Raw genomic sequence first — 26,559 nt, 5'->3', positions numbered from 1 at the left:
GGTGCTGCCTTCAGAGCTGGGTGCCTGGCCAGCAGCCGCTACTCTCTGCTCTGTCTTCAGAGCTGGGTTGCTGTATGTGTACTTTGTGTGTGTACTTTGTGTGTGTGTGTGTGTAAACGACTGCAGACACAAAGAAAGGGGCCCCAATCAAATAAGTTTGAGAATCACTGCTATAGAGGGCTCATGGAATAATTCCACGTTGACAGCTATAGCCTGAACCCTAACTCTTACCAGTTCTCTTGGGAATGCGTGCTGCTGGAGCACTGCTGAATGGAAAAGAGAGCATGGATGGTGTGACACAAGCCATCACCACAGAAAATAATTCATGCCCGTGATCTGATGATGGGGGAAAGTTTTACAGTGATGGGCAAGTGGCAAAGCCACAGGTGTGGTAATGCTGGTGGTTGTAGTCACACATTTGAATGTAGGTGGCTCACAACACCAATTATAAATGTTTCATGGAATATTAGGACTTTATGCAACAACGCTACTGCCAGCCGACCTGAGAGAGGCATAGCACTTGTAAGGGAGTATGTTTAGCCATGTAAATTTAAATCACATTCAAAAATCAACCACAAGAGGGGGAGGTTGCTCACACTGAATAAGTAACACTGGTACTTTCAGTAAAATTTAGTTAATAGTTAATATATGTTTTTATTTTTTCACAAAATGTAAAAATTAAAGATTCTATAAAAACGCAAATTCCATGTTTTTCTGTGGGAAATGGATTTCTAGGGTCCCTGGTCATGAGATCCAGTCTAAGCTTAGAGACGTACAGAATCAATGGTAGAATGCCAAGGCAGATGAAATCCAGGGCTATGCTGACCCTCATGAGAACAAAGACTTTGTGCTGCTTTGAAGACATATATGTTCCTACACATACCACTACAGTGGTATTGAAGAGTGTGGACAGCCTAACACTGACTGTTGACAAAAGAGAAATCCTTCAGTGGTGACAACAGCGTTTAAGTGATCTAACACACTGTCCAACATCAGAGACAAGACATTAATAACAGTAATTGATCAGCCAACATGTAATAACATGAATGCAACCCCATCCTGTGACAAAGTCAGCACTGCAGTCAGTGCCACAAAGAAGTTCAGGGCTCCTAGATCTGATGGCATTCCTGCAGAAATATTCCAGTATGGAGGTGAGATCCTGCTGAGGTGACTGCAAAGACTATTTCTCAATACGCGGAGTACAGAAGATGTACCGCAAGACTTCAAAGACACCACCATTGTCACCATATACAAAAGGAAAAGTTAAAAGTCCAGTTGTGGTAACTATTGCGGTATCTCATTACTTTCCATGGCTGGAAAGATTCTGACTAAAATATTCTTTGATCATCTACTATGCAACATAGAATCATAGAACTGGAAGGGACCTCGAGAGGTCATCTAGTCCAGTTCCCTGCACTCAAGGGAGGACTAAGTATTTAGACCATCTCTGACAGGTGTTTGTCCAACCTTCTCTTAAAAATCCCCAATGATGGAGATTCCACCACCTCCATAGGCAATTTGTTCCAGTGCTTAATCACTCTGACAGTTAGGAAGTTTTTCCTAATGTCCAACCTAAATCGCCCTTGCTGCAATTTAAGCCCATTGCTTCTTGTCCTATCCTCAGAGTTAAGAACAGTTTTTCTCCCTTCTCCTTGTAAAAACTTTTTATGTACTTGAAAACTGTTATCATGTCCCCTCTCAGTCTTCTCTTCTCCAGATTAAACAAACCCATTTTTTTTCAATCTTCTTTTATAGGTCTTGTTGACCTTTCCTGGACTTTCTCCAATTTGTCCACATCTTTCCTAAAATGTGGCGCGCAGAACTAGACACAATACTCCAGTTGAGGCCTAATCAGCGTGGAGTAGAGCGGAAGAATTACTTCTCATGGATTGCTTACAATACTCCTGCTAATACATCCCAGAATGATTACTTTTTTTGCAACAGAGTTACAGTTAACTCATATTTAGCTTGTGATTCACTATGACCCCAAGATCCCTTTTTGTAGTACTCCTTCCTAGGCAGTCATTTCCCATTTTGTATGTGTGCAACTAATTGTTCCTTCCTAAGTGGAGTACTTAGCATTTGTCCTTATTGAATTTCATCCTGTTTATTTCAGACCATTTCTCTAGTTTATCCAGATCACTTTGAATTTTAATCCTATCTTCCAAAGCACTTGCAAACCCTCCCAGCTTGGTATCATCCTCAAACTTTATTAAGTGTACTCTGTATGCCATTATCTAAATCATTGATGAAGATATTGAACAGAACCGGATCCAGAACCGATCCCTGCAGGATCCCACTCGTTATGCCCTTACAGCATGACTGTGAACCACTCATAACTACTCTCTGGGAACGATTTTCCAACAAGTTATACACTCACCTTGTAGTAGCTCCATCTGTGTGAGACAGTGGGTATGTCTGCACTCACATTTTATAACGCTCTAACTTGCTGGCTCAGGAGTGTGAAAAATCACCCCCCTGAGCACAGCAAGTCTGAGTGCTTTAAAGCGCTAGTGTAGACAGGCTCTGAGCGCTGGGAGCTGGGCTTCCAGCACTCAGAGCTAATCCCCTCAGCAGCACTTTGAAGTTTCCATTGTAGACATACCCAGTATCAAAAGCCTTCCTACAGTCAAGATATACCACATCTACCGCTTCCCCACTATCCACAAGGCTTGTTACCCTGTCAAAGAAAGCTATCAGGTTGGTTTGACACTATTTGTTCTTGACCAATCCATGCTGACTGTTATTTATCACCTTATTATCTTCTAGGTGTTTGCAAATTGATTGCTTAATTATTTGCTCCATTATCTTTCTGGGTACAGAAATTAAGATGACTGGTCTGTAATTTCCCAGGTTGTCCTTATTTCCCTTTTTATAGGTGGGCACTATATTTGCCCTTTTCAAGTCTTCTGGAATGTCTCCCATTTTCCACGACTTTTCAAAGATAACTGCTAATGGCTCAGATATCTCCTCAGTCAGCTCCTTGAGTATTCTAGGATGCATTTCATCAGGCCCTGGTGATTTGAAGACATCTAACTTGTCTAAATAATTTTTGACTTGTTCTTTCCCTATTTTAGACTCTGATCCTACCTCATTTTTACTGGCATTCACTATGTTAGATGTTCAATTGCCACCAACCTTCTGGGTGGAGACTGAAAGAAAGAAGTCATTAAGCACCTCTGCAATTTCCACATTTTCTGTTGTTGTCTTTCCCCCCTCATTGAGTAATGGGTCTACTCTGTCCTTGGTCTTCCTCTTGCTTCTAATATATTTGGAGTACTTGTTTCCTTTTATGTCCCTAGCTAGTATGATCTCATTTTGTGCCTCGGCTTCCCCCCACCCCGTCATTAACTTCACGCTACTGGAATCGCAATGCGGTTTTGGGCCAACATGAGGTATGGCAGACTTGATATTGGTAGTCCATCAGATGCATAAGAAATGCAGATAACAGCACCTGTCTTTATAGACCTGGCTAAAGCATTTGACACCATCAGTAGACCTGGCCTTTGGTAAGTGTTATGTAAGTTTTGTTGTCCAGAAAAATTGACCAACATTCTGAGACTATTTCATGATGGAAATAGTAGATGGTGTTCTGTCCAACCCATTTCCTATTACTAATGGTATTAAGCATGGCTCCATTATTGGTCCACTCTTTTTCAATCTCTTCTATGCAGCAATGCTTGATGATGCTACAAAAAACCTGAATGCCGGTATCAGGATAAATTTCCAATCCTCAGGAAAATTATTTAATCTGAACAGGCTGCAATCTTCCATGAAGATCTTCAAGGCAATTATTTATGAGCTGCTGTATGCCGATGACTGTGCTCTAGAGATACATACTCCAGAAGATATTCAATGGATTACAGACAGATTCACGCAGTCTGCAGAGAGGTAAGGGGTGACAATCAATCTGAAAAAGACAGAGGTCATGTCACCAGGAAAACCCTACATGAAACCAAAAGTCACTATCAGCAACACACATCTGAATGCTGTTACAGACTTTTACTATCTTGGTAGTATATTGTTGAATGATGTTACTGTAGACAAGGAGCTGATAAGTTGTATCAACAAGACCAGTTCATCATCTGTCAAACTATAAGGCAGTCTGGCAGCAACATGTTATTAAGCTTCAAACTAAGTTAAACTCTATAAAGTGGTTGTACTGTCAAACTTCTTGTATGGGCATAAGACCTGGACCTGCTACAGGCATCATATTAAGCTGCTAGATAAGTTCCATTTACAACATCTGTATGCCGTACCTTGCATCAAATATGGCAGATAAAGTTACCAGTAATGAGGTTCTGGAATGTAGTCACTCTACACAAATTGAAGCCATGTTTATCACATCACAGTTACCCTGGGCTGGTCGGGTGTTGAGGATGGATGACACCAGCATGCCAAAGCAGTAGCTGTCTGGCAAACACAGTGTGCAACTGCATATGAGGCAGCACAAGAAACGCTTCAAGGACACACTGAAACATAACTTGAAACAGTTCAATGTTGATTTTGACAGCTGGACTGATGTTTACAGATCATGCTGGCAAGAAGTGGTCAATGATGGATTTACCCAATTCAAGATTAACTGCAGTATGGATCTTAAAGGATACAGGCAGAGTTGTAAACCTCAGCAGGCACAGACTGTAATCCCTTCCTCGGCATCAAGACATAAAACCGCCTCAGCAGCATCTTTGGTCATGAAGGACACCAACAACAATGTGAGCTATTAAATAGATGTCTGCTGGATAGCATGTGGTTAGATTATGGGGAAGAGTAGAACTCAAGACATTATGGATCCTACTTTGTACTTAGACCTCAAGCTCACATTTCCTTTCATATACAGATAAGAACTCTGAACTTCCACCTTCCTTTTCAATGTATTAAGCTTAGCTATAAAATGGTTTCTATTGATGTTGTTATCTCTACAATAAACTGAAAAGAGTTTATCTGAATCTTATAATAGGAGGCATGGCAAAATGCACTTGGAATTGTGAATTTAAGAACATAAGAATGGCCATACTGGATCAGACCAATGTTCCATCTAGCCTAGTACCTATTTTCTGACAGTGGCCAATGCCAGATGCTTCAGAGGGAATAAATAGAACAAGACAATTATCAAATGTTGTCCAGTCCCAGCTTTTGGCAGTCAGAGGCTTAGGGACACCCAGAGCATGGAATTGCATCCCTGACCATCTTGGCTAATACCCATTGAAGGACCTATTCTCCATGAACATATCTGATTCTCTTTTGAATACTGTTATACTTTTGGCCTTCACAACATCCCCTAAAGATGAGTTTAACAGATTGTCTGTGCATTTTGTAAAGAAGTTCTTCCTTATATTTGTTTTAAACCTGCTCCCTATTAATTTCATTGGATGACTTTCACTTTCTCCCCACCAGTCATGATTTTATAGACTTCTATCATATGCTCCTTTATTCATCCAATTTCTAAACTGTACAGTCCAAATCTGTTTAATCTCTCCTCATATGGAAGCTGTTTTATATCCCTAATAATTTTTGTTGCTCTCTCTGTACTTTTTCCAGTTCTAAGATACCTTTTTTGAGATGGGGCAAGCAGAACAGCATGCAGTATTAAAGGTGTGAGTGTACCGTGGAATTTGTATAGTGGCATTATATTTTCTGTCTTGTTATCTCTTTCCTAATGGTTCCAAACATTCTATTAGTTTTTTTGACTGCTGCTGCATATTGTGCAGATGTTTTCAGAGAAATATTCATGATGACTCCAAGATCTCTTTCTTGAGTGGTAACAGCTAATTTAGCTTATTAATGACAGGTTTCAGAGTAACAGCTGTGTTAGTCTGTATTCGCAAAAAGAAAAGGAGTACTTGTGGCACCTTAGAGACTAACCAATTTATTTGAGCATGAGCTTGCTAGCACCAGCAGGAGAGTGAATTTGTGTGGGGGGGTGGAGGGTGAGAAAACCTGGATTTGTGCTGGAAATGGCCCACCTGATGATCACTTTAGATAAGCTATTACCAGCAGGACAGTGGGGTGGGAGGAGGTATTGTTTCATATTCTCTGTGTATATATAAAGTCTGCTGCAGTTCCACGGTATGCATCCGATGAAGTGAGCTGTAGCTCACGAAAGCTCATGCTCAAATAAATTGGTTAGTCTCTAAGGTGCCACAAGTACTCCTTTTCTTTTAGCTTATTAAGTGGCTGTTGGGTGGCTCGGCAAGCACTACAAATGCTAGAAGAAGCTAATTTAGACCCCATTATTTTATATACATAGTTGGGATAATGTTTTGCAATGTGCATTACTTTGCATTGGTTTTCACGTGCCATTTTGTTGCTCAGTCACCCAGTTTTGTGAGATCCCTTTGTAACTCCTCACAGTTAGCTTTGAACTTAACTATTTTGAGTAATTTTGTATCTTCTGCAAACTTTTCTACCTCACTGTTTACTCCTTTTCCTGATCATTAATGTTGAACAGCACTGATCCCAGTACAGATCCTTGGGGGACACCACTATTTATCTCTCTCTATTGTGAATACTGACCATTTATTCCTACCTTTTGCTTCCTATCTTTTAACCAGTTACTGATGCATGATAGGACCTTCCCTCTTATCCCATGACTGCTTACTTTGCTTAAGACCCTTTGGTGAGGGACAATCTCAGACTGGATCACCCTTTCCACACATTTGTTGACACCCTCAAAAATTCTAATAGATTAGTGAGGCATGATCTCTCTTTACAAAAACCATGTGTGCAATGTCATGGGGTTCACTCACCACTAGGGGTGCCTCCTCCTGGCCACTCTGGGGATTAGCTCCTTCCACATGCTGCACTTTCCTTTGGCAGTCTCTCCACCCATCTTTGCAACTCCAGGTACTCCTTCTTTGTAACTTGGCCCTCAAGCCAGGTCACTATGCGCCCTCATCTCTCGGGGTATCAAAGTCTTTCAGGACAAACTGTCCCAGGAAGTCCGCTCTCCCCTGCCTGGTCTGTGCCACTTCGCCAGTGCCTGGTAAGGGAACATGAGCCCACTCTCTACTCCAGGACCCAGTTCTGGGGCCCTCTCATCAGCACCCAAGTTCTGCCCTATGCCATACCTTGCTGCTTTTCCCCTGAGCCTTTCCTACCTTTCTGGCTCTCCCTGAAGTCTGGGTTTGCCACTCACACACCCTCCTCCCAGGGAGTAACTGTAGACTATCCTCTATAGTCCCAAACATACCTCCCTTCTTCCAGAGGGTGACTGCAGACTCCTTCCCTGCAGCCCCTAGCTGCTCTCAGCTCCTGGGCTTTATACAGGCTCCTCCTGTTCCTGCCCAGTCGAGCCTTATCTAATTAATCCCTGCTCCCTGACTCCTCCAGATGCAGTCTGGGGACTTAATTGGCCCAGCTAGCCAGTGTAACCCCACAGACCTTGTGTGGGGTGGACACCCCATCACATGCACCTCCTTTGGTGTGACGGTTTCCATTTATGCATATAACTAGCTGTTTATGTGCACAGATACAGGAAATGGACATTCAGGGTTGGCATGCAATAGTTCATGTGTTTTTACACACATTTGTGAGAATTTGACCCATCTTGTCTAATTTTTAAAACTTACTTAGCTGTTAGACAAATCAAAGGACAAAGATAGAATGATTTTAAAGTTACTGCTGTGATTAAGTTTAGGCCTTGTCTACACTAGAAACGATTTGTCGGTATCACTACGCCTGTACAATTATAACCGCAAACATTCCAAGTGTAGATGCAATTGACACCAACAAAAGAGTGCTTTGCTGGTATGGCTTATACCAGTTCCCTGAAAAAACGTTTTTGTTGGTAAAGTAATTGCATCTACACTTTTGATGGTATAAAAATGTCATAAAAAGAAAAATCACAGCCCTAAGAGATATTACCACACTGGCAAAGGCCTCTAATATAGACGAAGACATAGTGAAAGAATTGTTTTGTTCTGAGCACCCTTTCAGATTTCAAATCAGGCTAATCTCTTTGATTGTTGATAGCTTTCAGAGTAACAGCCGTGTTAGTCTGTATTCTCAAAAAGAAAAGGAGTACTTGTGGCACCTTAGAGACTAACCAATTTATTTGAGCATAAGCTTTCGTGAGCTACAGCTCACTTCATCGGATGTTGATGATCATGTGGACAATTCAAGTGTGAGAGTATTTGGATATAATGGACAATGAGGAAGTGTTGGAGTAATCAGTGGAGCATGCAAAAGGACTGATTAAATTGACTTGCCTTGTGATCAACAATTTTTAATTTTAAAGGTTCATTGTGACTTTGTGATTAATTTAAATCCTGTCTATTTTGACATCTACTTCAGACACGCAGAATCAGCCTACTCAAAGCCAAATAAATTATATTATTCTCTAGCTCTCACTTCCCTTCTTTCCATTAACTTGGTATACTTAGAGTCATAGAATCATAGAATATCAGGGTTGGAAGGGACCCCAGAAGGTCATCTAGTCCAACCCCCTGCTCGAAGCAGGATCAATTCCCAGTTAAATCATCCCAGCCAGGGCTTTGTCAAGCCTGACCTTAAAAACCTCTAAGGAAGGAGATTCTACCACCTCCCTAGGTAACGCATTCCAGTGTTTCACCACCCTCATAGTGAAAAAGTTTTTCCTAATATCCAATCTAAACCTCCCCCCCTGCAACTTGAGACCATTACTCCTTGTTCTGTCATCTGCTACCATTGAGAACAGTCTAGAGCCATCCTCTTTGGAACCCCCTTTCAGGTAGTTGAAAGCAGCTATCAAATCCCCCCTCATTCTTCTCTTCTGCAGACTAAACAATCCCAGCTCCCTCAGCCTCTCCTCATAAGTCATGTGTTCTAGACCCCTAATCATTTTTGTTGCCCTTCGCTGGACTCTCTCCTATTTATCCACATCCTTCTTGTAGTGTGGGGCCCAAAACTGGACACAGTACTCCAGATGAGGCCTCACCAATGTCGAATAGAGGGGAATTATCACGTCCCTCGATCTGCTTGCTATGCCCCTACTTATACATCCCAAAATGCCATTGGCCTTCTTGGCAACAAGGGCACACTGCTGACTCATATCCAGCTTCTCATCCACTGTCACCCCTAGGTCCTTTTCCGCAGAACTGCTGCCTAGCCATTCGGCCCCTAGTCTGTAGCGGTGCATTGGATTCTTCCGTCCTAAGTGCAGGACCCTGCACTTATCCTTATTGAACCTCATCAGATTTCTTTTGGCCCAATCCTCCAATTTGTCTAGGTCCTTCTGTATCCTATCCCTCCCCTCCAGCGTATCTACCACTCCTCCCAGTTTAGTATCATCCGCAAATTTGCTGAGAGTGCAATCCACACCATCGTCCAGATCATTTATGAAGATATTGAACAAAACCGGCCCCAGGACCGACCCCTGGGGCACTCCACTTGACACCGGCTGCCAACTAGACATGGAGCCAACTAGACTTGGAATACTGTATACAGGGCTTCTCCCTATTTCACGTGCTGTTCTTTGGTAGATATTGTAAGAAAGATTAACTTCATAGAATGCCTTTTTTAAAGCTCAGTTTTGTTTTTAGATGTACTGGATACAGAGAGAAGAGATGTGTTTAGGTTCTTCTGAGAGGCATTGTGTTACAGAGAATTGAACAGGGTGCTGGGGGCATGGGGATAGTGGGTAATCCCACTTCTATTTTTGAGTCATGCAACTTTGTGTAAGTCATACTAGATCAAATTCCAATTTTATTTTACAATTTAATTGACTTCACATGAGTTGTACATTAGCTCACAATTAGACCCTGTGTCTGTTACTTCCACTGTCAAATGTTGATAATGCTTACCTACCTCACCTGCAGTCAGAAAGGGTTCCCAATGAGTACAAGTTATTGTTTCTCTTGTCATCCACTTCTTTTAGGGCTACTTATGTCAGGTAACTCACATCATTCTGAATTGTAGGAATGAGTATGTCATGGAGAATATGATGATGATGTCCTTTTAGCAGAAACTGAGATTTGTGATCTGCTAGGTGAAGAAAAAAAAGAGATGTGTACAGGTTCCTGTCATGAAACAACCATTTGACTAGAACGCCATGTCAGTTAGTTACTGCAAATGTTACTGTATGTACTGCTATCAATTCCTGCAATCTCTTTCCTGTTTTCTTTATTGGAAATCAGACCCCTGACAACAATCAGTTACATCTATGGACCTTTAACTTCTGTGGATTTACACCAAGGGAAAATCTGGCCCAGGAACAATAATAATTCTATAACTGGACACTTCACTCAGTTACATCATATTGTAGAACTGCTTCCTTGTCCAGTGTTTAGGGTAAATATTGTGACTGAAAATTCTGTTTTTCATTTTCTTCATTTAGAAGTGAAACTTAATTAAAAGATGATGGCTAATACAGTAGCACTATTTATTTCTGGATAGATGCAGCAGATGAGTGCTTAGTTTTCATTGAACTGGAGATCATAATGTGATAGGGTCTTTTTAGTTTAATATTCAATAATTTAGTTAAATATCTATATATTAGCCTTGCTATTGAAAGGGGGTTACGGAAGTAATCTATTTTTATACTGAATATTATCGTTCTATTCCTACTTTTTCTATAGATGGTCTTTATTGCATGGATTTCAAAGGATGCTGCTCTTTCCATGGGACTGTATTTAATTTTGTCACTCAAAAGCTTGTCTCTTCACCAACAGAAGTTTGTCTCAGAAAATATATTACCTCACCCACCTTGTCACCCTATCCAATGTTACTGTTATTTGAGACCCTGATTCAACAAAGCACAAACATGTACTTAACTTTAAGCATGTGCTTTAGTCCCATTTAAGTCAATGGAACTTAAGCAAGTGCTTAAATAAACTTCTGAATCAGGGCCTGAGTTAGGTGTTTCATGCAGCCTTTCATGTCATATCACAGTCATATCTGATTTATAATACTGTGTGTATATCCTTCATAATTTCATAACATAGCAGTAGGACACTGTGCCTATGCTTCTTTTTGCAAAGTTATAATGTAAAGGTATTATAACATTTTGACCTTTTATTATATGAACACACCTCACTGGAAGACACATCTGGAAATAGTTTGTTATTAACTGTACTGTATTTTAATTATATGAATTATAAAGTACATATTTTGGGTATTTTTAGATGCACATTTTTAAAGATGTAGTTATGTGTTCACCTGGCTGGTGTACATCAGGTGCATGCAGAGTTGTGCCTTTAAAAATCTGTTCTGTAACTGCTTCGTGATAGAGAAATTTGCAGAGACATAGGTTCATATATTATTTTATATTCAAAATAACAATTTGTTAACATTTGATGACTGTGGTTATGGTGCAGAGATTTATTTCCTTGTCAAGGCAGTGGACTCAGGCTTTTACTTACAGCAGGAGGGCTGTTTTAATGCTTGTCCTAGGTAGTTATTTCATTCATCTAATCCATTCTGAACTGTCTTCCTCTTTATTCTTCCAGTAGTGTGATCTTTACTACTACGGTATTCTAGCTATTAGCTGTTTAGTGTGAGATAGACCTTCACTGTTTCACCCTTTCATGAGAATTATTATTTTTCCGACTGTCAAGGCTATTATGAGCCATTTTGTCAATAGTAAGGGTGTATTAATTTGGAAGGACAAGGAGTCATATAATATCTTGATTAGGGGATATTTATTTCTAAGGCTGTGGAGAGGTTATTAAGTATTTCTGGCCAAAAAAGTCAGTTCAGAATATGAAAATCTTATGTGTGAAATACTAGCTGTTTGCTGATGTTCAGAGAATTGTAATCCTTCGCAGACGTTTCTTTTATCCAGTCATCCTGATTTTGAGGGTGACTTCAACAATCATAGTTTGTAGCAGGGGATCTTTGCATGGATCCATAGAGCCAGTGTCTGGTTGTGTTGACAACCATGTTGTTTCTGTACCTGGCGCTGTGCTTCCAGCTGTGGAACGTCTTCTTAAAGTTGCAGACACCCATGCTTACAGCATGGTGCCGTGCTATGTGGTCAGCTGCCAGATGCTCGAAGATCAGATCAGAACTGTTCATCGTATGCAGATTTTGTTTTGAGTATCTTTGAAGTGTTTCATCTCCCCTCCACATTTACAATTGCCAGAGCTTAATTTGGAATATAGTATTTGTTTTGATAGACAGGTCTCAGGCATATGAATTATATGACCAGCCCATCCCAGCTGGACATAAATCAAATGAGCCTCAATACGAACCAAACCGGCTTTTGCCAAAACTTCTGTGTTGGACACCAAATCCTGCCATTAAATGCCCAGAAGATGTTATGTGTGTCACAAATGGAAACTGTCAAGCTTCTTAATGTGCCATTGATAACAGGGCCATGTTTCACATCCATAGAGTAATGTTGTGAGGACAATAGCATTATACACTTTGATTTTTTTCTGTAAACAGGTTCTGTTACTTCCAGATTTGGTGATAAAGGTAACCATATGCAATACTGGCTTTCTTAATTCATGGGTCTGCAAAGATGTACTTAGAGGCTTATTGCATTTTTACCCTGATAGAGTCCTACTTTATATACTCTATGGGGGGAGGAGGGCTTTACAGTAAAACCTATTGTGTATCTTTCTGAAAACCCCTTAATACTGCTGAGTTGGTGTTTGTCATTTTCCGTACTGTTTTCCAGTCTCTTTTGTTGAACTGGAGTTTTTAGTTCATTTGCCTATTTGATTTTTTTACTTTTGTGGCAACAGATTTGATAGAGTTCAGCTATCAACATATATTGTATAAAACCTGCTCTATTTCCAAAACTCTTTCTTGTATGGAACTCTTAGAGGTTCTGAACCTACATTCTTTATACACCTAAAAGTTCCACTGCTTCCAGTGATGGCTTTTGGTGCCCAAGGAATGCAAGATTAGGCTAATTATTTGCACAGCTCTGGCTACTAGTGGTAAAATGGGTTGCTTTGCAATATCCTTGCAATACCGTTTGTTCTCTGTGTTGGCAGCCTTACTGATGTGCTAAATAGTGTATTATGGAACACACACCATTGGCTGTTCTTCTCAAATGTAGATTTCATATGTCTTCAATCTTTGGTTGACTTATTGTGAGTAGATGACCGATGAGAGGAATGTGTCATGAATGTAGTAACAAAATAAAGTGTGCTTTCATTGATTTTTTTATAAACTGTGAATGCAGAATCGTATATGCAAACAGTATATGTCTTGTGTATATATTTTTTATGTATATATACATACTACATATACAATGTACTCTATATATTTCATATGCCTGATGAACATATAATGTTTTTAGATATTGCTTTTTGTCTTCCCGTTTTATTTTAGTTTTATATTATTTTCATTAGTAGCTTGGCTATTTTGTAACAACTGTGATCAACTATGCCTAGTTGTTTGACTTCTTTCAGTGAATCTGCCTACTCTGTAAGCATGCAGGTGCATCACTTTAACATGCATTAGTTTTGTTGTATATTCTTGGTTGTTGCCTTGGCAGATCTTCTGCGTCAGGAAAAAAATCACCTCTTGCCATTTTCTTTCACAGTAGCACAGAACACACAAACGATGTCTACTCAAACTATCATTCAGATATCAATATCCATAAAAACTCCTCCCAACTTCTGACCTGCAAAAGGCCATACATGCTGTGAAACATTACATCTTGCCTGGGCCTATGCACCATGAAAGGACAAGAGTTGTTACTGAATCTGACCACAAAAACAACTGTCCTTAAAGCGATGATACTAATGGACTAGATAGACAACAGTGAATTAGATGACTAGATGGCAGTGGTTACTCGTAGCTTTTAGGTGATTTATCTGTTTGTTTATTAAATTGTAAATCCCGTTTTTGGCACCTGTGACCGTTCTGCTGGAAGTAGCTGTACTTAGGCTTCCCCGCTCTTGGAATGCAGTGGAGATGTGAGTTGCCTCCCCCTTCCCCCTTAATTTCAGAGACAAAAAGATCCGTGTAGCCCAGAGCCTTTACACTGGCCTCTCTGGAGGGGAAGAGAAGAAGCCCCAGCTGCTCTTTTTTTAAGTACAAAGCAGGAAGACAGAAGAAACATAGGCCAGGGGAGGGACTGCCAATGAAGAGTGAGAAGAAGAAATAAGATAATCCAACCACATTCTGCACTCAACTGGACATGTGGATGTCTCATTGAGATCAATAGGAGCTCTACGTACATATCTGGGGATAGAATTGAGTCCATCATGTCTAGTGAACCCTGACACATGGTTATTTAGCATGGAAGTTGTTTTTGCTTTCTTTTCCTGGAGCTATAAATGTTATTTCTTGAAAGGGTACTAGTTACTTTAATGAAAGCATAACTTAGTATTTATATAGTGTTTTACATAGTTTAGGGAGACTAACTTATTGCAGTCAAAATCTGTATTATTTTAAAGTAAAACAAAGAATCTAATTATAAAATGTTTTATCACATTTATTTATTTATTTTGTAGACAAAGAGGGAGAATCCGAACAAAATCAGCCTGCAGAGGAACCCATACCAGAAGAAATTAATGAAAAAAAAAGGAACATAAAAAGATGATTTCAAATGTCATGTCATGTGCTATAGAGGTACGAAAGATGTTAATACTTAATTTTCCCCTTATTCTCTTCCTTTCTGATTTGCAAAATGAGCTGGATTGAAATGATTGGCTTTAAGATTTTTTAAAAAACAATAGAAACTGGAGATTAAATATGCCTGATTCTGAAAATATCTCACTAGTGTGCTGGAATATAAGGCCCATGCCTGCACTATAAACTTACACTGGTATAACTACGTTGCTGAAGGGTGTGAAAAATCCACACCCCTGAGTGATGCAGTTATATTGAGCTTACCCCACTCTCATGGAGGTGGATTAACTATGCCTATGGGAGCAGCTGTCCCATCAGCATAGTAGCATCTTCACTGAAGCACTACAGCGGCACAGCTGCACTGCTTCAGTGTTTTAAGTGTAGACCTGCCCTAAGGCTCTGGCAATTGTCCAAGAATCAAGTGAAAATGTTCCTTTATTCCTATATTGATTTGTGACCCACATTTTTTGAAGGCATTCTTTAAATTTTTCAGTAAATGTATAGATTTTTGAGGCCAGAAGAGACCATGATAGTCTAGTCTGACCACCTGCATAACACGTCATAGAATTTCACCCCACCCATAACTTGTGGCTGAACAAGTGCATACCTTTTAGAAGCCATCCAGTCTCAATGTAAAGATTCCAACTGGTGGAAAGGGTACTGAATTCCTTAGTAAGATGTTCCACTACTTTATTATCCTCCCTATTAAAAATGTCATCTTTCCAGTTTGAACTTTTTTGACTAAATGAAGGAAATATATTTTGCCTCATAAATGTAATACTTTACTTTCTACCTATATGTAATAACTATATGATATAAAATCATGGTGTTCGATCCATATTATTATTGCTAAAATTACTGCTTCAGGGCATGGATTTCCCCTACCCTTTTCTTGAGGATACCATCGTATCTGGTAGCATCCATTGATTCAGGGTGTCTAGTATCCTGTTTGAAATGCTGTTCCTGAGGATGGGAAGGAAGGTGAAAGCCATGACTGAAAGCCATGAAAGCCATGGTGAAGCCATGACTGTTCTACAATCATCTCACAGTAGCTGCTGGACACTGGCCTGATCCTCAGGGCTGGCCAGGTTCTCCTGGACACAGAACTTGAGTGGGGGCCTGAGGGTGGCTTTATGCTGTCTGTGGCTTTTCAGGAGGAGTTTAAGGTACAGGTTTTGATCTATAGAGCCCTAAATGGCTTAGCGCATACTGACCAAAGAAATCACCATCCCAGCATGCCATGCGTTTGTGTTGTAAATCAGTAAAGTGCTTGAGCTGATGCCCTGCTGATGTAGCAAGAGGCCTCAGGGCTTTGGAACCTCCCTCGGTCCATAGCAGCACAGAGGTAGGGTATGCTGCAAAGCTAGTCTTCAACCTTTTTTGAAAAAAGCCGGAGGAGAATTGTTGGAGCAGGATGGTGATTTAAGTTGGCTAGCTTGCTGGCTATAGGCTGTACTGAGCAGTATAGCTGCTGTTTAGGGATACTGAAGTGTTATTTTAGAGGTGGGTCTCTAATTTACGGGAAGGACTCCTAGAGTATATGACAGCTCAAGTGCCTCTGATGACATCCACTACGATAATGTGGGGTGGGGACAGAGGTGGTTTTTCAGGTAGGTAAATCCTAAACCATTAGTTTAAATTCCATGGGGAAAACCACAGGCATCGTAAAGCCACCTTTTTAGTGTATGTATAAATGCAAATACATTAATAAATAATTCTTAAAAGTGAAACTCGTAAGCAGATGTGCAGGGCGGGGGGCAGGGAATGGGGATAAGCAAACCTGATTTAAACATTAAGTAGTTAGTCCTGATTGAGTAATCATAATAGTGCATCTCTATATAACTTTTAAAGGCAGCTACAGTGCTTGCAAATTCATATGGCCAGTGAGGGAGACAGTGTTTTCCAGTGATAACAGTAGTGGACTGGGAGTCTAGAGACCTTGGGTTCTATCACTGATTCAGCCACGGACTTTTTATGTGAACCTGGGTACTTGTGCCTCACTTGTGTGTAAAAAGATGGTAATAATGATACCTACTTTTGTATATTATTTTGAGATCCTTGACTGAAGGAACCTATATAGGTGCCAGTGAGTTTTATTTATCTGTCAATGAACTCTATCTCAGATCAGGATTGAGCTTTAAATGTCAAATTGTTTCAGACTGGGATTTTAGTAGGTAAATTGGTGAACTCTTCAGTGCCTTACAGTGATAGTTTTTCTTTGTGCACTTTCATATACATTTTGTTAGGCTCCTAACCTGCAATTTATAGTGTGATGCACTGTTGCAGAGCCCCATTGACTTCAGTGGGGCTCTGTGTGCATGTAGCCGTCTGCTTGTGTACTGTCACCTATAGGACCAGAGCCTTAGGCTCCCAATCCTGCAAAGACTTTTGCACCTGTTTAATTTTATGCACTGTGAATAGTCCAACTGAAGTCAATGGGACTGTTCACAGTGCATAAAGTTAAGCACGCTAGCAAGATTGAGGCCTTAGATTGTAAATTGTTGTTTGTGGGGACTGTGTCATCCTAGGTGTCTATACAACATCTATCATATTTTGAGGGACTTCAGTAATAATAACAAACAACCACAGTCATCTGTGTTTTGACATTATCTTTTCATTTCTCTGTTTCAGGATTTTAATGATGCAGGCCAGGATGTAGTTTGCAACTCATGAAATATCATGCTTACTACAGGGGACTATCTTCTGCACCATCAGTTAAGACATAAAGTTCCTCATAAAGAAACAAATACATTCCTCCATCTTTCTTGCACAATTAGAAGTGTAAACCTTTAGTGAGTGGTTATGTGATCTATACTCAGTCATTGGGTATGTATACATGCCTCCTATTAAGCCTTGACTAGTACGTTTGAGAATGAAGGAGTTTAATTAGTGACTACCAAGTACTGCAATCTTTACTGTACATGTTATTGATGATTAATTTTTTTTGTAATTTTCTGATGAGTTATTTCTCTGTTTCTGCCTAATCAGCAGGCATACTGCGAAATATAACGCACTTGCAAGAATATTACCGTCTCATAAGATGAATATGTTTGATGATTAAATTAGGTAGAATAAAGTAATAACAGTCACATACTCAAGGAGAATGACATGCTGATCCTTTGCTTTGGTTTGATGACCTTTATAAAAAACAGAATAGCATTTTAGAAACAATCCAATCTATTTCAAGTCAGTCCCAACATAACAAGGAAATGTAAAGAATCCTCAATAAGCCATATGCTTTTGCAAAATGAAGGAATTTCTCCTCAGTTAAATTAAAAATACCAGCCTTGATCTGAGGTCAACATGACATAAATCACTGAGGTAGCAAAAAATTCTCAAACCTGATAAGAAAACATATTTGCTGCTAAATTTAATTACTAACCTTGATCAGAAATGTGCTTGCAGCCTAGCATTCATATCAGGAAGAGACAGACTTCTGTGCAAACAAAATGAAATATCTGTTGTTTCCTGCATATAAAATAAATCCTTTCCTACCCACATTTTCCCTAATGATAAGCACCAGTTTTTAGCCATATCTTTACACAATGTAGTATTCATGAACTCGTAACTGTTTTCCATGAAATACAATTGTTTGATGTAGGGCCAGCACAATTCTGATTGAGAACTAACATGCAGAAGATGAAAGATTTGGAACAACTTAGGCAATATTACTCCTTGAGCTGTCTGTGACTAAGGCCCTGATTCAGGACAGTACTTCAGCACATGCTCATGTGCTGTCCTGAATCGTGCTTTCCTGAATCATGGCCTATATGCTTAGTGTTTGGAGAACAGAGTGAGCGAATATGTATTCACACCCAGAAGGAAAAACCCTGGTGCTCCCCTGTCATTCTGTTTGTATCCATGTATTGTAAGCTCTTTGGACTGTCTTTCTCTTCTGTGTCTGTACAGCTGCTAGCGCAATGGGGTCGTGGTCCATGACTGGGGCTCCTTGGTATTATGATAATATGCATAATACATAATAGTAGAATAGTGTTTTCACTAATTAAGTCTCTTCCCAAGAAGAAAGACAGGAGATGAAAAAGAGGTCTTTGTAAGGTATTGGTTTGGTTTGGCAACCTTTGATTCAGGAATTATGGTGGTAAGAGCTGTTGCTTTAAATTAGATATCCATGGCTGCATATATGTATCATTCAGAAGCTAATCAACCTCTCCTATTCTGTGGAGAATCATTTTGGTGAAAAGGTTGAGGTCAGTATACAGAGTTAAAGGAAACCAAGGCCTGCTTTGTTCTCTGTATTTCACAAACTCTTCTACTGTAGAGAGGCAAACGGGAAAGTGCTAGTCCTAAGGGACCTTATGCCAATGGAGGCTCATCATAGGGGAACAGATTCCACCCTTAGCACCCTCTACACTGCAATCAGGACAGCTGGGGCAGGAAATGTTGCTGCCAGCATTCCTCCAGTTCGCTTCCTTCTCCTTCAGCGAAATTCTTTGCTGGTGGGTTATGGTTAGAATCTGGTTCCTTTGTGCAGCTCAGGTGATGTGAAAGGGCTGGAGTATAATGCAAAATCTAGCCTTTAAAGTAAAGAAAATTGTTCATGTGTAATTCTTTTTCTTTTGAAGACTACACAAGATTTCCACTCACCCACATACCAAACCAAACTCTGCTCATTACATTGATTTTTGTTCATCCTGGCAGATAACTCTTGTGTGTTTGTTTCAACAGCGTATTTATGGGAATTTTTGCTTGCTGTGTTGTCAGGAAGTTACTGGATGGTTCTAAGGAGGACCCTGACAATTGGAATAGAGGGATTTGGGTGGGGGCTCAACTACCAGTACTGCAGAGGTCCTAAAAGCTAGCAGAATTCTTGGGACATTGTGTTTCCAACATAAGGAGCCAAGAGTCTGAGTAATTTGATGCTATCTTTACAGAAGAGTTATTACAGGTAAGCAATTTTCTTTACTAGTAAGCTGAAATTTAATTTGAATGTAGAAAAATAATACTCACTTTGGGATACACAATGCAGCATAAGGTACAGATACTGGTCTAATTAAGTTTGTTTCCCATTATAGTATAATAAAAATAGCTCTGAAACATCAAGTTAGTGCAACTCTGAACTGCATAGCCTCCTTAAGTAGCTGTCAGACCTTGCATCTTTGTGCATGAAGTATAGGACAGTTCCCATTCTAACTTGTGAAATTTGTATTTCTGGAGCTTTTACCAGGTTTAACCTTCATAAACTCAGATGGCTCAAGAAAATGGAATAGAGGGTAATATCTCATGTCCTAGACAAATTTCTTTAAATCACAAGGTCACCTTGTGCCTCAGCAAATTAAAAAACCACAAATTACAAGAACAAATTAACTTAGAAGAAGAAAGGTACAAATGACATAACTACAGAGCACTGAACAGGAAAGCATTGTTGTGTAGCTTCCGGATGCCAAGTACATGTTTAACACAAGATCTTGCATGGAAAAGCTGAACCTGCAGTTTTTTGGTTAGGATCTGTTTATTGGGAGGGAGAGAGAAACTGGGTATGCTATTGACATCTTGACTGAAGTAATGTAAACAATGAGATGTTGGTCTTAATGCTATCAAAGATGAGAAGAGCTCTCAAGTTACAGGTAACGGAGAGATGAACAAGATATTTACTAATTATGCAGAGTTTATTTGACCCAGATATGAGATCATTTTTTTTAAAGAGCACTTGATACTGGTAGCCAGCATTTGATATGGTTGAATAAGGTCAAGATACCAGCATGGAGGATATTATATTTTGGGTATGTTTAATGTGATTTAAACATTTTACACATGTACCCCAGCCACGTTAGAAACAGAACACGTTAGCTATATATATAAAAACCTCATGGAAACCAGATTTACTTACCTTTTTACACTTATTTTAAATGTTATGATTAGAGCTAGCAAGGTCACCTTCCAAGAGTTCATAAAGTGTGAAATATCCTTGAAAAACAGGTTTAACCTTAATGTCACTGCTGGCACTGCTAGATTTGTCAAGAGGTGTTGGAGTGGGGCTCAGGGTCCCCAGACTCTTCTGCAGAGGCTATTGTCAGAAGCCAGCACGGCAGAAAGGAAGGCAGCACATGCCATGCCTTGTTTCAGAGTACAGCAATGGCTGCATGAGCATGTGGTCCTCTCCCTGACAATGCTACTGTGCATCTCTATGAAACATCAAGGCAGTTGAATTTCTCTGGAATGATGTCAAGGAGAAAGTGCATGAGAGTTAGAGATAACTTGTTCTTAGCCGAAAGGAATCCAGTTTGGTCCAGCATTCCAACAGAAGCCTGAGAAAGACAACCCAATATCTATCTTAATGCTGTTCATTTTTCAAATATTAGATGCTAATCCTGGATTCAGAGCCAAGGGTATGTCATTCAACAAAACATCCAAGATAGGCTAGGACCAGTGGTGTGCAGAGTGAAGGGGTGAAGAGGTAGAATTACTCCTTTTTGAGAAACTATGGGTCAGAGGCTCAGCTGGTGTAAATTGGTGCAGCACCATGTAAGTCAGTGCAACTAGGCCAATTTGCAACAGCTGAGGATCTGGCCCCATAACTCCGCATTTCCAACTTTCAGGCCTTTACTCGTTTTAGGGTGGTCTTAACTCAGAGTGTTTTTGGATTTCAAATGTTTTATTTTTAAAGAAGTTATAGCTCTAATTAGAGATGGGTCCAAGCCAGGCCATTTGAGCATCACTGAACTTTTGTAGGGGAGGGGTGCCAGATCACAGATGCAAACTATAATGGATGGTTCCATTCTCTACAACTGGCTAAATCAAAACTCTGGAACCAAACACTCCTGCCATTTGGGAGTTTTCCAACTTTGGATCTGAATTTTGCAGCTCTGACTCATCTATTGATTTGAAAGGTTTGGATTATTTTCCTTATGTTGTTGATACAAGTTTAGTGTTAATCCCAGTTTAGTAAAGTCTTTGGTCTAGGGCTGAGACCTTTGAGTCCTGATTCCCAATTTTGTTAAATAATCAGTAGATCACAACGAAGATAGACTTTCTTTTCTTTCCTGGGTCATATGAATTAATCTGTTCCTTGCCATTGTTCCTTGTTCCATAGCTATTATAGAACTTCAGTCCTTTTTTTTGTTTTTTTTACATGTAGTTTAGAGACAAACTGATTATAACAAAGATAACAGTGGGAAGGGAGGGGCATCTTTCGATATAAAACTATGTAAGAATTTCCAAATATTAAAAAATACTCTTTAAACTCATAGTAAACATTAAGCTTCTACCAAGCAAGCTATAGGAGAACGCTCATTCTTTCTGAGCTGTGATGTTAATCAGCTATTGTCACTCAAGACACATAAGTGGACATTGAGTTATGAGACACTGTTTTATTTGATAAATGACATTTCCAACTAGTATTTAAAAAATCAATTTCTACATAGCAATTGTCATGTTTCACCTTATATTTGAACTGAAGTGCTATAGTGAAACTCATGAGAATGCAGATTATCAATCATTTTAACCTTCTTCACAATTTTTTTAACTCCCAGTTTAGCACATATTGAAAATAGCGGCAGATAAGACCATAAGGATTAGGTGGAAAATGTGGAACACACTAGCTGACCTTTACATATAAACTCTGTTGTTGCAAGCCCTACACACCTGTGAGCTGCAAAAGAAAGTAATAGATTCTTGTGGAAATAAAAAAAAACGTATAAAAATTTTTAAACACACACACCAAGACACCAGCCTTTTAGAATATCTTCTGTGGCAGTTGCTAATAATTTCTGGATTATAATAAGTAACATAAAACACTTTGAATGAGAACAGCTGTAGATACAGGTTTTTGGGTTTTTTTACAGATGCTGTATCTATTTTTGAGCAGTGAGTGCATTTGGAGAAGAAGGGACCCAATCATCTGAGTGCTCAGCTCCCAGTGGCTTTATGGAGGTGCTCATCCTCTTACAGAGCTGGAGTCAAAGGGGGAAATTTAGTTTAGGAAGGGATGGAATTTTGTTTTGTCATCATTTAGACTGTATATAGCCTTATTAGTCTTTGAAGCCACGAGGGATTTAAAATACAGAATTGCTTATGAAAGCCCAACAGCTGTAAGATAGGGAAAATACATGTTCCTTTTACAAGTGGTAAATATATGGGCATAAGTAGGCCAAAGAGCTAGCTATGAATATGACAAGATACTTCTTGTTAATGAAAAAATAGGACTAAAACTATACTTTTGCGGAGCTATATCTGGACTCATTCTGAAAATTAAGTTTCAACTTTCATGTGAGTTTCACCTTAAATTGATCTCTAGGCTTTTCCAATCAATCTTCACACATTAGATTGCTAATTCTGAGTTATAACGTCCATTGACAGTCTACACTATGGATTAAGTGTGAAATCATGCAAATACAAGTCACAAATCACAAAAGAAGAGGTTAGCCTCTGGCATGCTTAGCTGACATCTCTAGAGAAATTTCTCAGAAAGTGCTTATAGTATAGATCTTTGCCAAGATTGAAGTGCAAGATAGCAAATCCCTCTGGTCCAGTCTAACTCTTTCTACCTTAGTGCAGTAATTGCAAACAGGTCAGGAAAATTTGGTTTCTAGAGGAAATAATTTATCAAAACAACTTCAAGTGATTCCCAAAATGGAATTTGGAATTATGACTCTCTGGCTTATTAAAGTATTGATAGTTGTGATATTGACTTGCAGTAGGAAATTTTACATCATATTGTCAAGTAACACTATAGTATGTAGAAGTAAAAGACAAACAAAACAGAAATTTGCTATTGATTTCCTCCCAGAATGAAAACACAGCAGTCCAGATGGTCAGCTGCAGAAAATCAGTGCAGCTCCCTTGTCTTCTGTGGAGCTATGTCAGTGTATACCAATTGAGTATGAGGTGTTTTAAATACATAATAGAAATACATGCTAAATAAGCTTCCATTTTACATTGTGCTGTCAGCCTAAAGTATCCTGAAACATAGGCGCCGACTCCGTGGGTGCTCCGGGGCTGGAGCACTCAGGGGGAAAAATTGGTGGGTGCTCTGCACCCACTGGCAGCTCCCTGCCCCAGCTCGCCTCTGCTCCGCCTCCTCCCCTGAGCGTTCCGCTTGATTCTGCTTCTCTCCCCCTCCCAGCGCTTGAGCCGCAAAACAGCTGTTTCGCGCAACAAGCCTGGGAGGGAGTGGGGATGAGGGGGAATGTGGCGCTCGTGGGGGAGGAGGCAGGGCTGGGGCGGGGATTTGTGGAAAGATCCAATAGGGGCGGGGCGGGCGCAAGCACCCACCGGCACCAACAAAAGTTGGCGCCTGTGTCCTGAAAGTCTTCATGTACTGAGGGCTAACGCCTGCCCTGTGGTGCACGAGTGTGCAAGGCTGGGAACTTGGGAATAGGGAGCCCTTCCCACTGCACACACAGCCAGGCAGCTCCCTCCATAGTTCACAGGACTTGTGCTTGGTTATAATGCTGGAGAATGCACCATGTCCCCAAGCTGTGCCTTGCCAAAATTGACCTCAGGTGCAGGAATTCACTGGCAGATGGTTGGGTGTGCTCATGTCCAGGGCCAGATTAAGACCTTTAAAGGCCCTAAGAACGGAAAAGATTATTGTGCCCCCCATATGTAATTCAAAATAAAAACAATACTATACCATAAAATAAAATTTTATTTTTTGAAATGACACAAAACTTACATGTATGCTGAAATTAAAATAGCTTCTTTCTAGATTTTCTGATTGCAAAATTCTGGATAAGTTCATCGAAGCTGACTCGACGAAGCATGTCTGCTTCCATACACACTAGGGAAAGTGAATCAAGTCTGTCCTGACACATTGTTGTTCTCTGAGGGTTTTTTATTCTTTTCAGCTGAGAAAAAGAGCATTCTGTGGAGCAGTTAGTAATCATCAATGTTAGAAAAATACGTAGTGCGATTTCTACATTTGGAAACACACATTGTATTCCGTCTTTCAGTATTGTGTCATGAAGATCAATGTGACTGAATTTTGTTTTTCCTGTTTCATTAAACTTTGCGTGCATATAACAGTGGAACTGCCGTACTTCTCCACAGAGATTCATATTCAAGTCAACAGGGTATGAGTCAACTAGCTCTTGGAAACCTTGTGAATATTATTCGTCAGATAAGTTCACATCGTTTAGAAAAGAAAATCTATTTGATACTTCTTTGTACACTTCGCCTCTCCTCTTCATATGAGCTTCAAGTGTATCAATTATAGCGTAGTAAGTAGATGCGCAATATTACACAATGTACACTATATCTATCTATCTATATCTATATATATATGAAAGAAAATGAATCAAGTACGTATAACTCAGAAGAATTTATCAATAATAAAACAAATTTATTGCAATACATGACAGGATCTGATTTCCTCGCATTATTTCGATCTACGTTAGCAGGACACTCTCCTGGTTTAGGTGGGGATAAGTAATAAAAAGAGAACAGAAAAACGGGGGAAGTGTGTATAGTGGAGTGTAAGGAAGTCTAAAAAAGTTCTGATTTTTCTCATGATGACTACTTCGATACTTTTTTTGAAATATCAAATTTATTTTTAAAAAATCTTTTTTTTTTGGTGCCCCCTGCTTTGCTGGTGGCCTAAGTACGTGCTTATTGTGCCTATTGGGTAATCCAGCCCTGCTCATCTTCCTTGCTCAGAGAAGCAGCAGAAGATTCCAGCCTGTGGATTCTTGTCTTCCACACAGAACTGACCTTGGATTCACCTTTGAAAGAAATGTTTGCTGCCCACCCTTGCACAAAAACTAACGGTAACTGATTCCTTTTCACCAGAGTCCTACTGCTATACACAGGGCTGGCCTAAGGATTTTAGGGAGGGTGGGGGAGATGATGCGTTGAAATACATACCAAACTTAGTAACTCATTTTTGTTACAAATATGTTTGGTATTTTATGTCTTCCCAGCTTTCTGCTGCAGAAATGGAACCCAGTTACTTTCCCCTTTCGGTCAGAGGGATCAATTCATGTCAGTGTATATTTATTTATTTATTATTATTTAGAGCTGTCTTCACTTAGTTTAAAAAAAAAATAACAAAGGGAGGTCCACAGCTTCTGCTGTCACAGGACTCAAGGCCAGTGCTGAGCATCCCTGTGTCAGAAGATGTGTGGATGGCATATATTAATTTAATTTACTGAACTGGCAATGTGTGGGGCTGCACATATGGCACTGGTCTGGGAGGCAGCAAACCTGGCTTCTATTACTGGCTCTGCCGCAGATTTGCTGCATGACCCTGGGCAAGTCACTTCCCTTCTCTGTGCCTTCACTGAGGTCAAACTAGGTCATCTAGTGGTCCTTCAGGCCTTAAACTCTGTGAAACTGGACAGAGTAATATTCAAGCTTATACATATTTATGTATAAAATATATCATAAAGACTCTTATCTACTCCATGGCTGCCCCTCTCTGCACAATTGTTCCATGGAGCAGATAAGGTGCAACCTGTCTTTGCTCCTGATCTCAGGGCTGTGATTCTGGGGAGCCATTACATAGCTCAACCAAGGTCTGCTTTATTCCTCTCTGCTTCCCTGCACTTTCCTTGCATAAGGCAAGGGCACAGTCAAGCCTCAAGGCTTTTGGAGGGGGTGGGACGTGATGGAGGTCAAGGCTTGCGTGAAGGTTGGGAGCTTTATAGTCATTGATTGATGGGTGTCTAGCTGGTATTTGTGGTTAGTTTCTTTGAATCACCTGCCTCCACTGATTCTCCTGGGGCATTTCAGCTTCCATGCCAGCCCTTACTTTGGCCTGTGCTTGGACAGTACAAGCACTCCCTTGATAAATAGCTTTTACTGCGTGCTCTGTGGTGTGCGGGTCTGGGCTCAGACCAAGGAGGGAGCTGGTCCATAGCTGACAGTCCTACATAGTGAACATTTTGCTATCAGCTCCCCATCTTTTAAACTAAGAATGATCAAATTTGAGAGCTTCCACTTATTTGTGGTAATATGGCACAGGGAGAGAGGCATTCCCTCAAGTAAGAAGACCTGAAGCCATTTAGGGATTTAAGGGTCAAAAACTACACTTTACACTCCATCTAGAAACTAATAAGCAGCCAGCGCAGACCACAGAGCACCTTGGCAAAT

The 26,559-nt window shown here is 40.1% G+C and overlaps 1 protein-coding gene across 3 annotated transcripts in view; it reads left to right on the top strand.

Annotated features, from left to right (window-relative positions):
• Window positions 1-24,824, top strand: part of DCDC2C (doublecortin domain containing 2C) — a 114,092-nt gene extending 89,268 nt beyond the window's left edge. For all 3 annotated transcript variants that reach the window (XM_075126427.1, XM_048845436.2, XM_048845435.2), the window contains exons 12-13: window positions 14,394-14,511; window positions 17,143-24,824. In XM_075126427.1, the coding sequence (XP_074982528.1) occupies window positions 14,394-14,482 (89 nt within the window). In that variant the 3' untranslated portion in view covers window positions 14,483-14,511; window positions 17,143-24,824. The remainder of the gene's footprint in view (window positions 1-14,393; window positions 14,512-17,142) is intronic.
• Window positions 24,825-26,559: the final 1,735 nt, after the last annotated feature.

The sequence above is a fragment of the Caretta caretta genome, chromosome 3, assembly GCF_965140235.1.
Source record: "Caretta caretta isolate rCarCar2 chromosome 3, rCarCar1.hap1, whole genome shotgun sequence".
NCBI lineage: Eukaryota > Metazoa > Chordata > Testudines > Cheloniidae > Caretta > Caretta caretta.
Note: the sequence above shows the minus strand (reverse complement) of the source record. Positions and strands in the feature narration are given on the sequence as shown.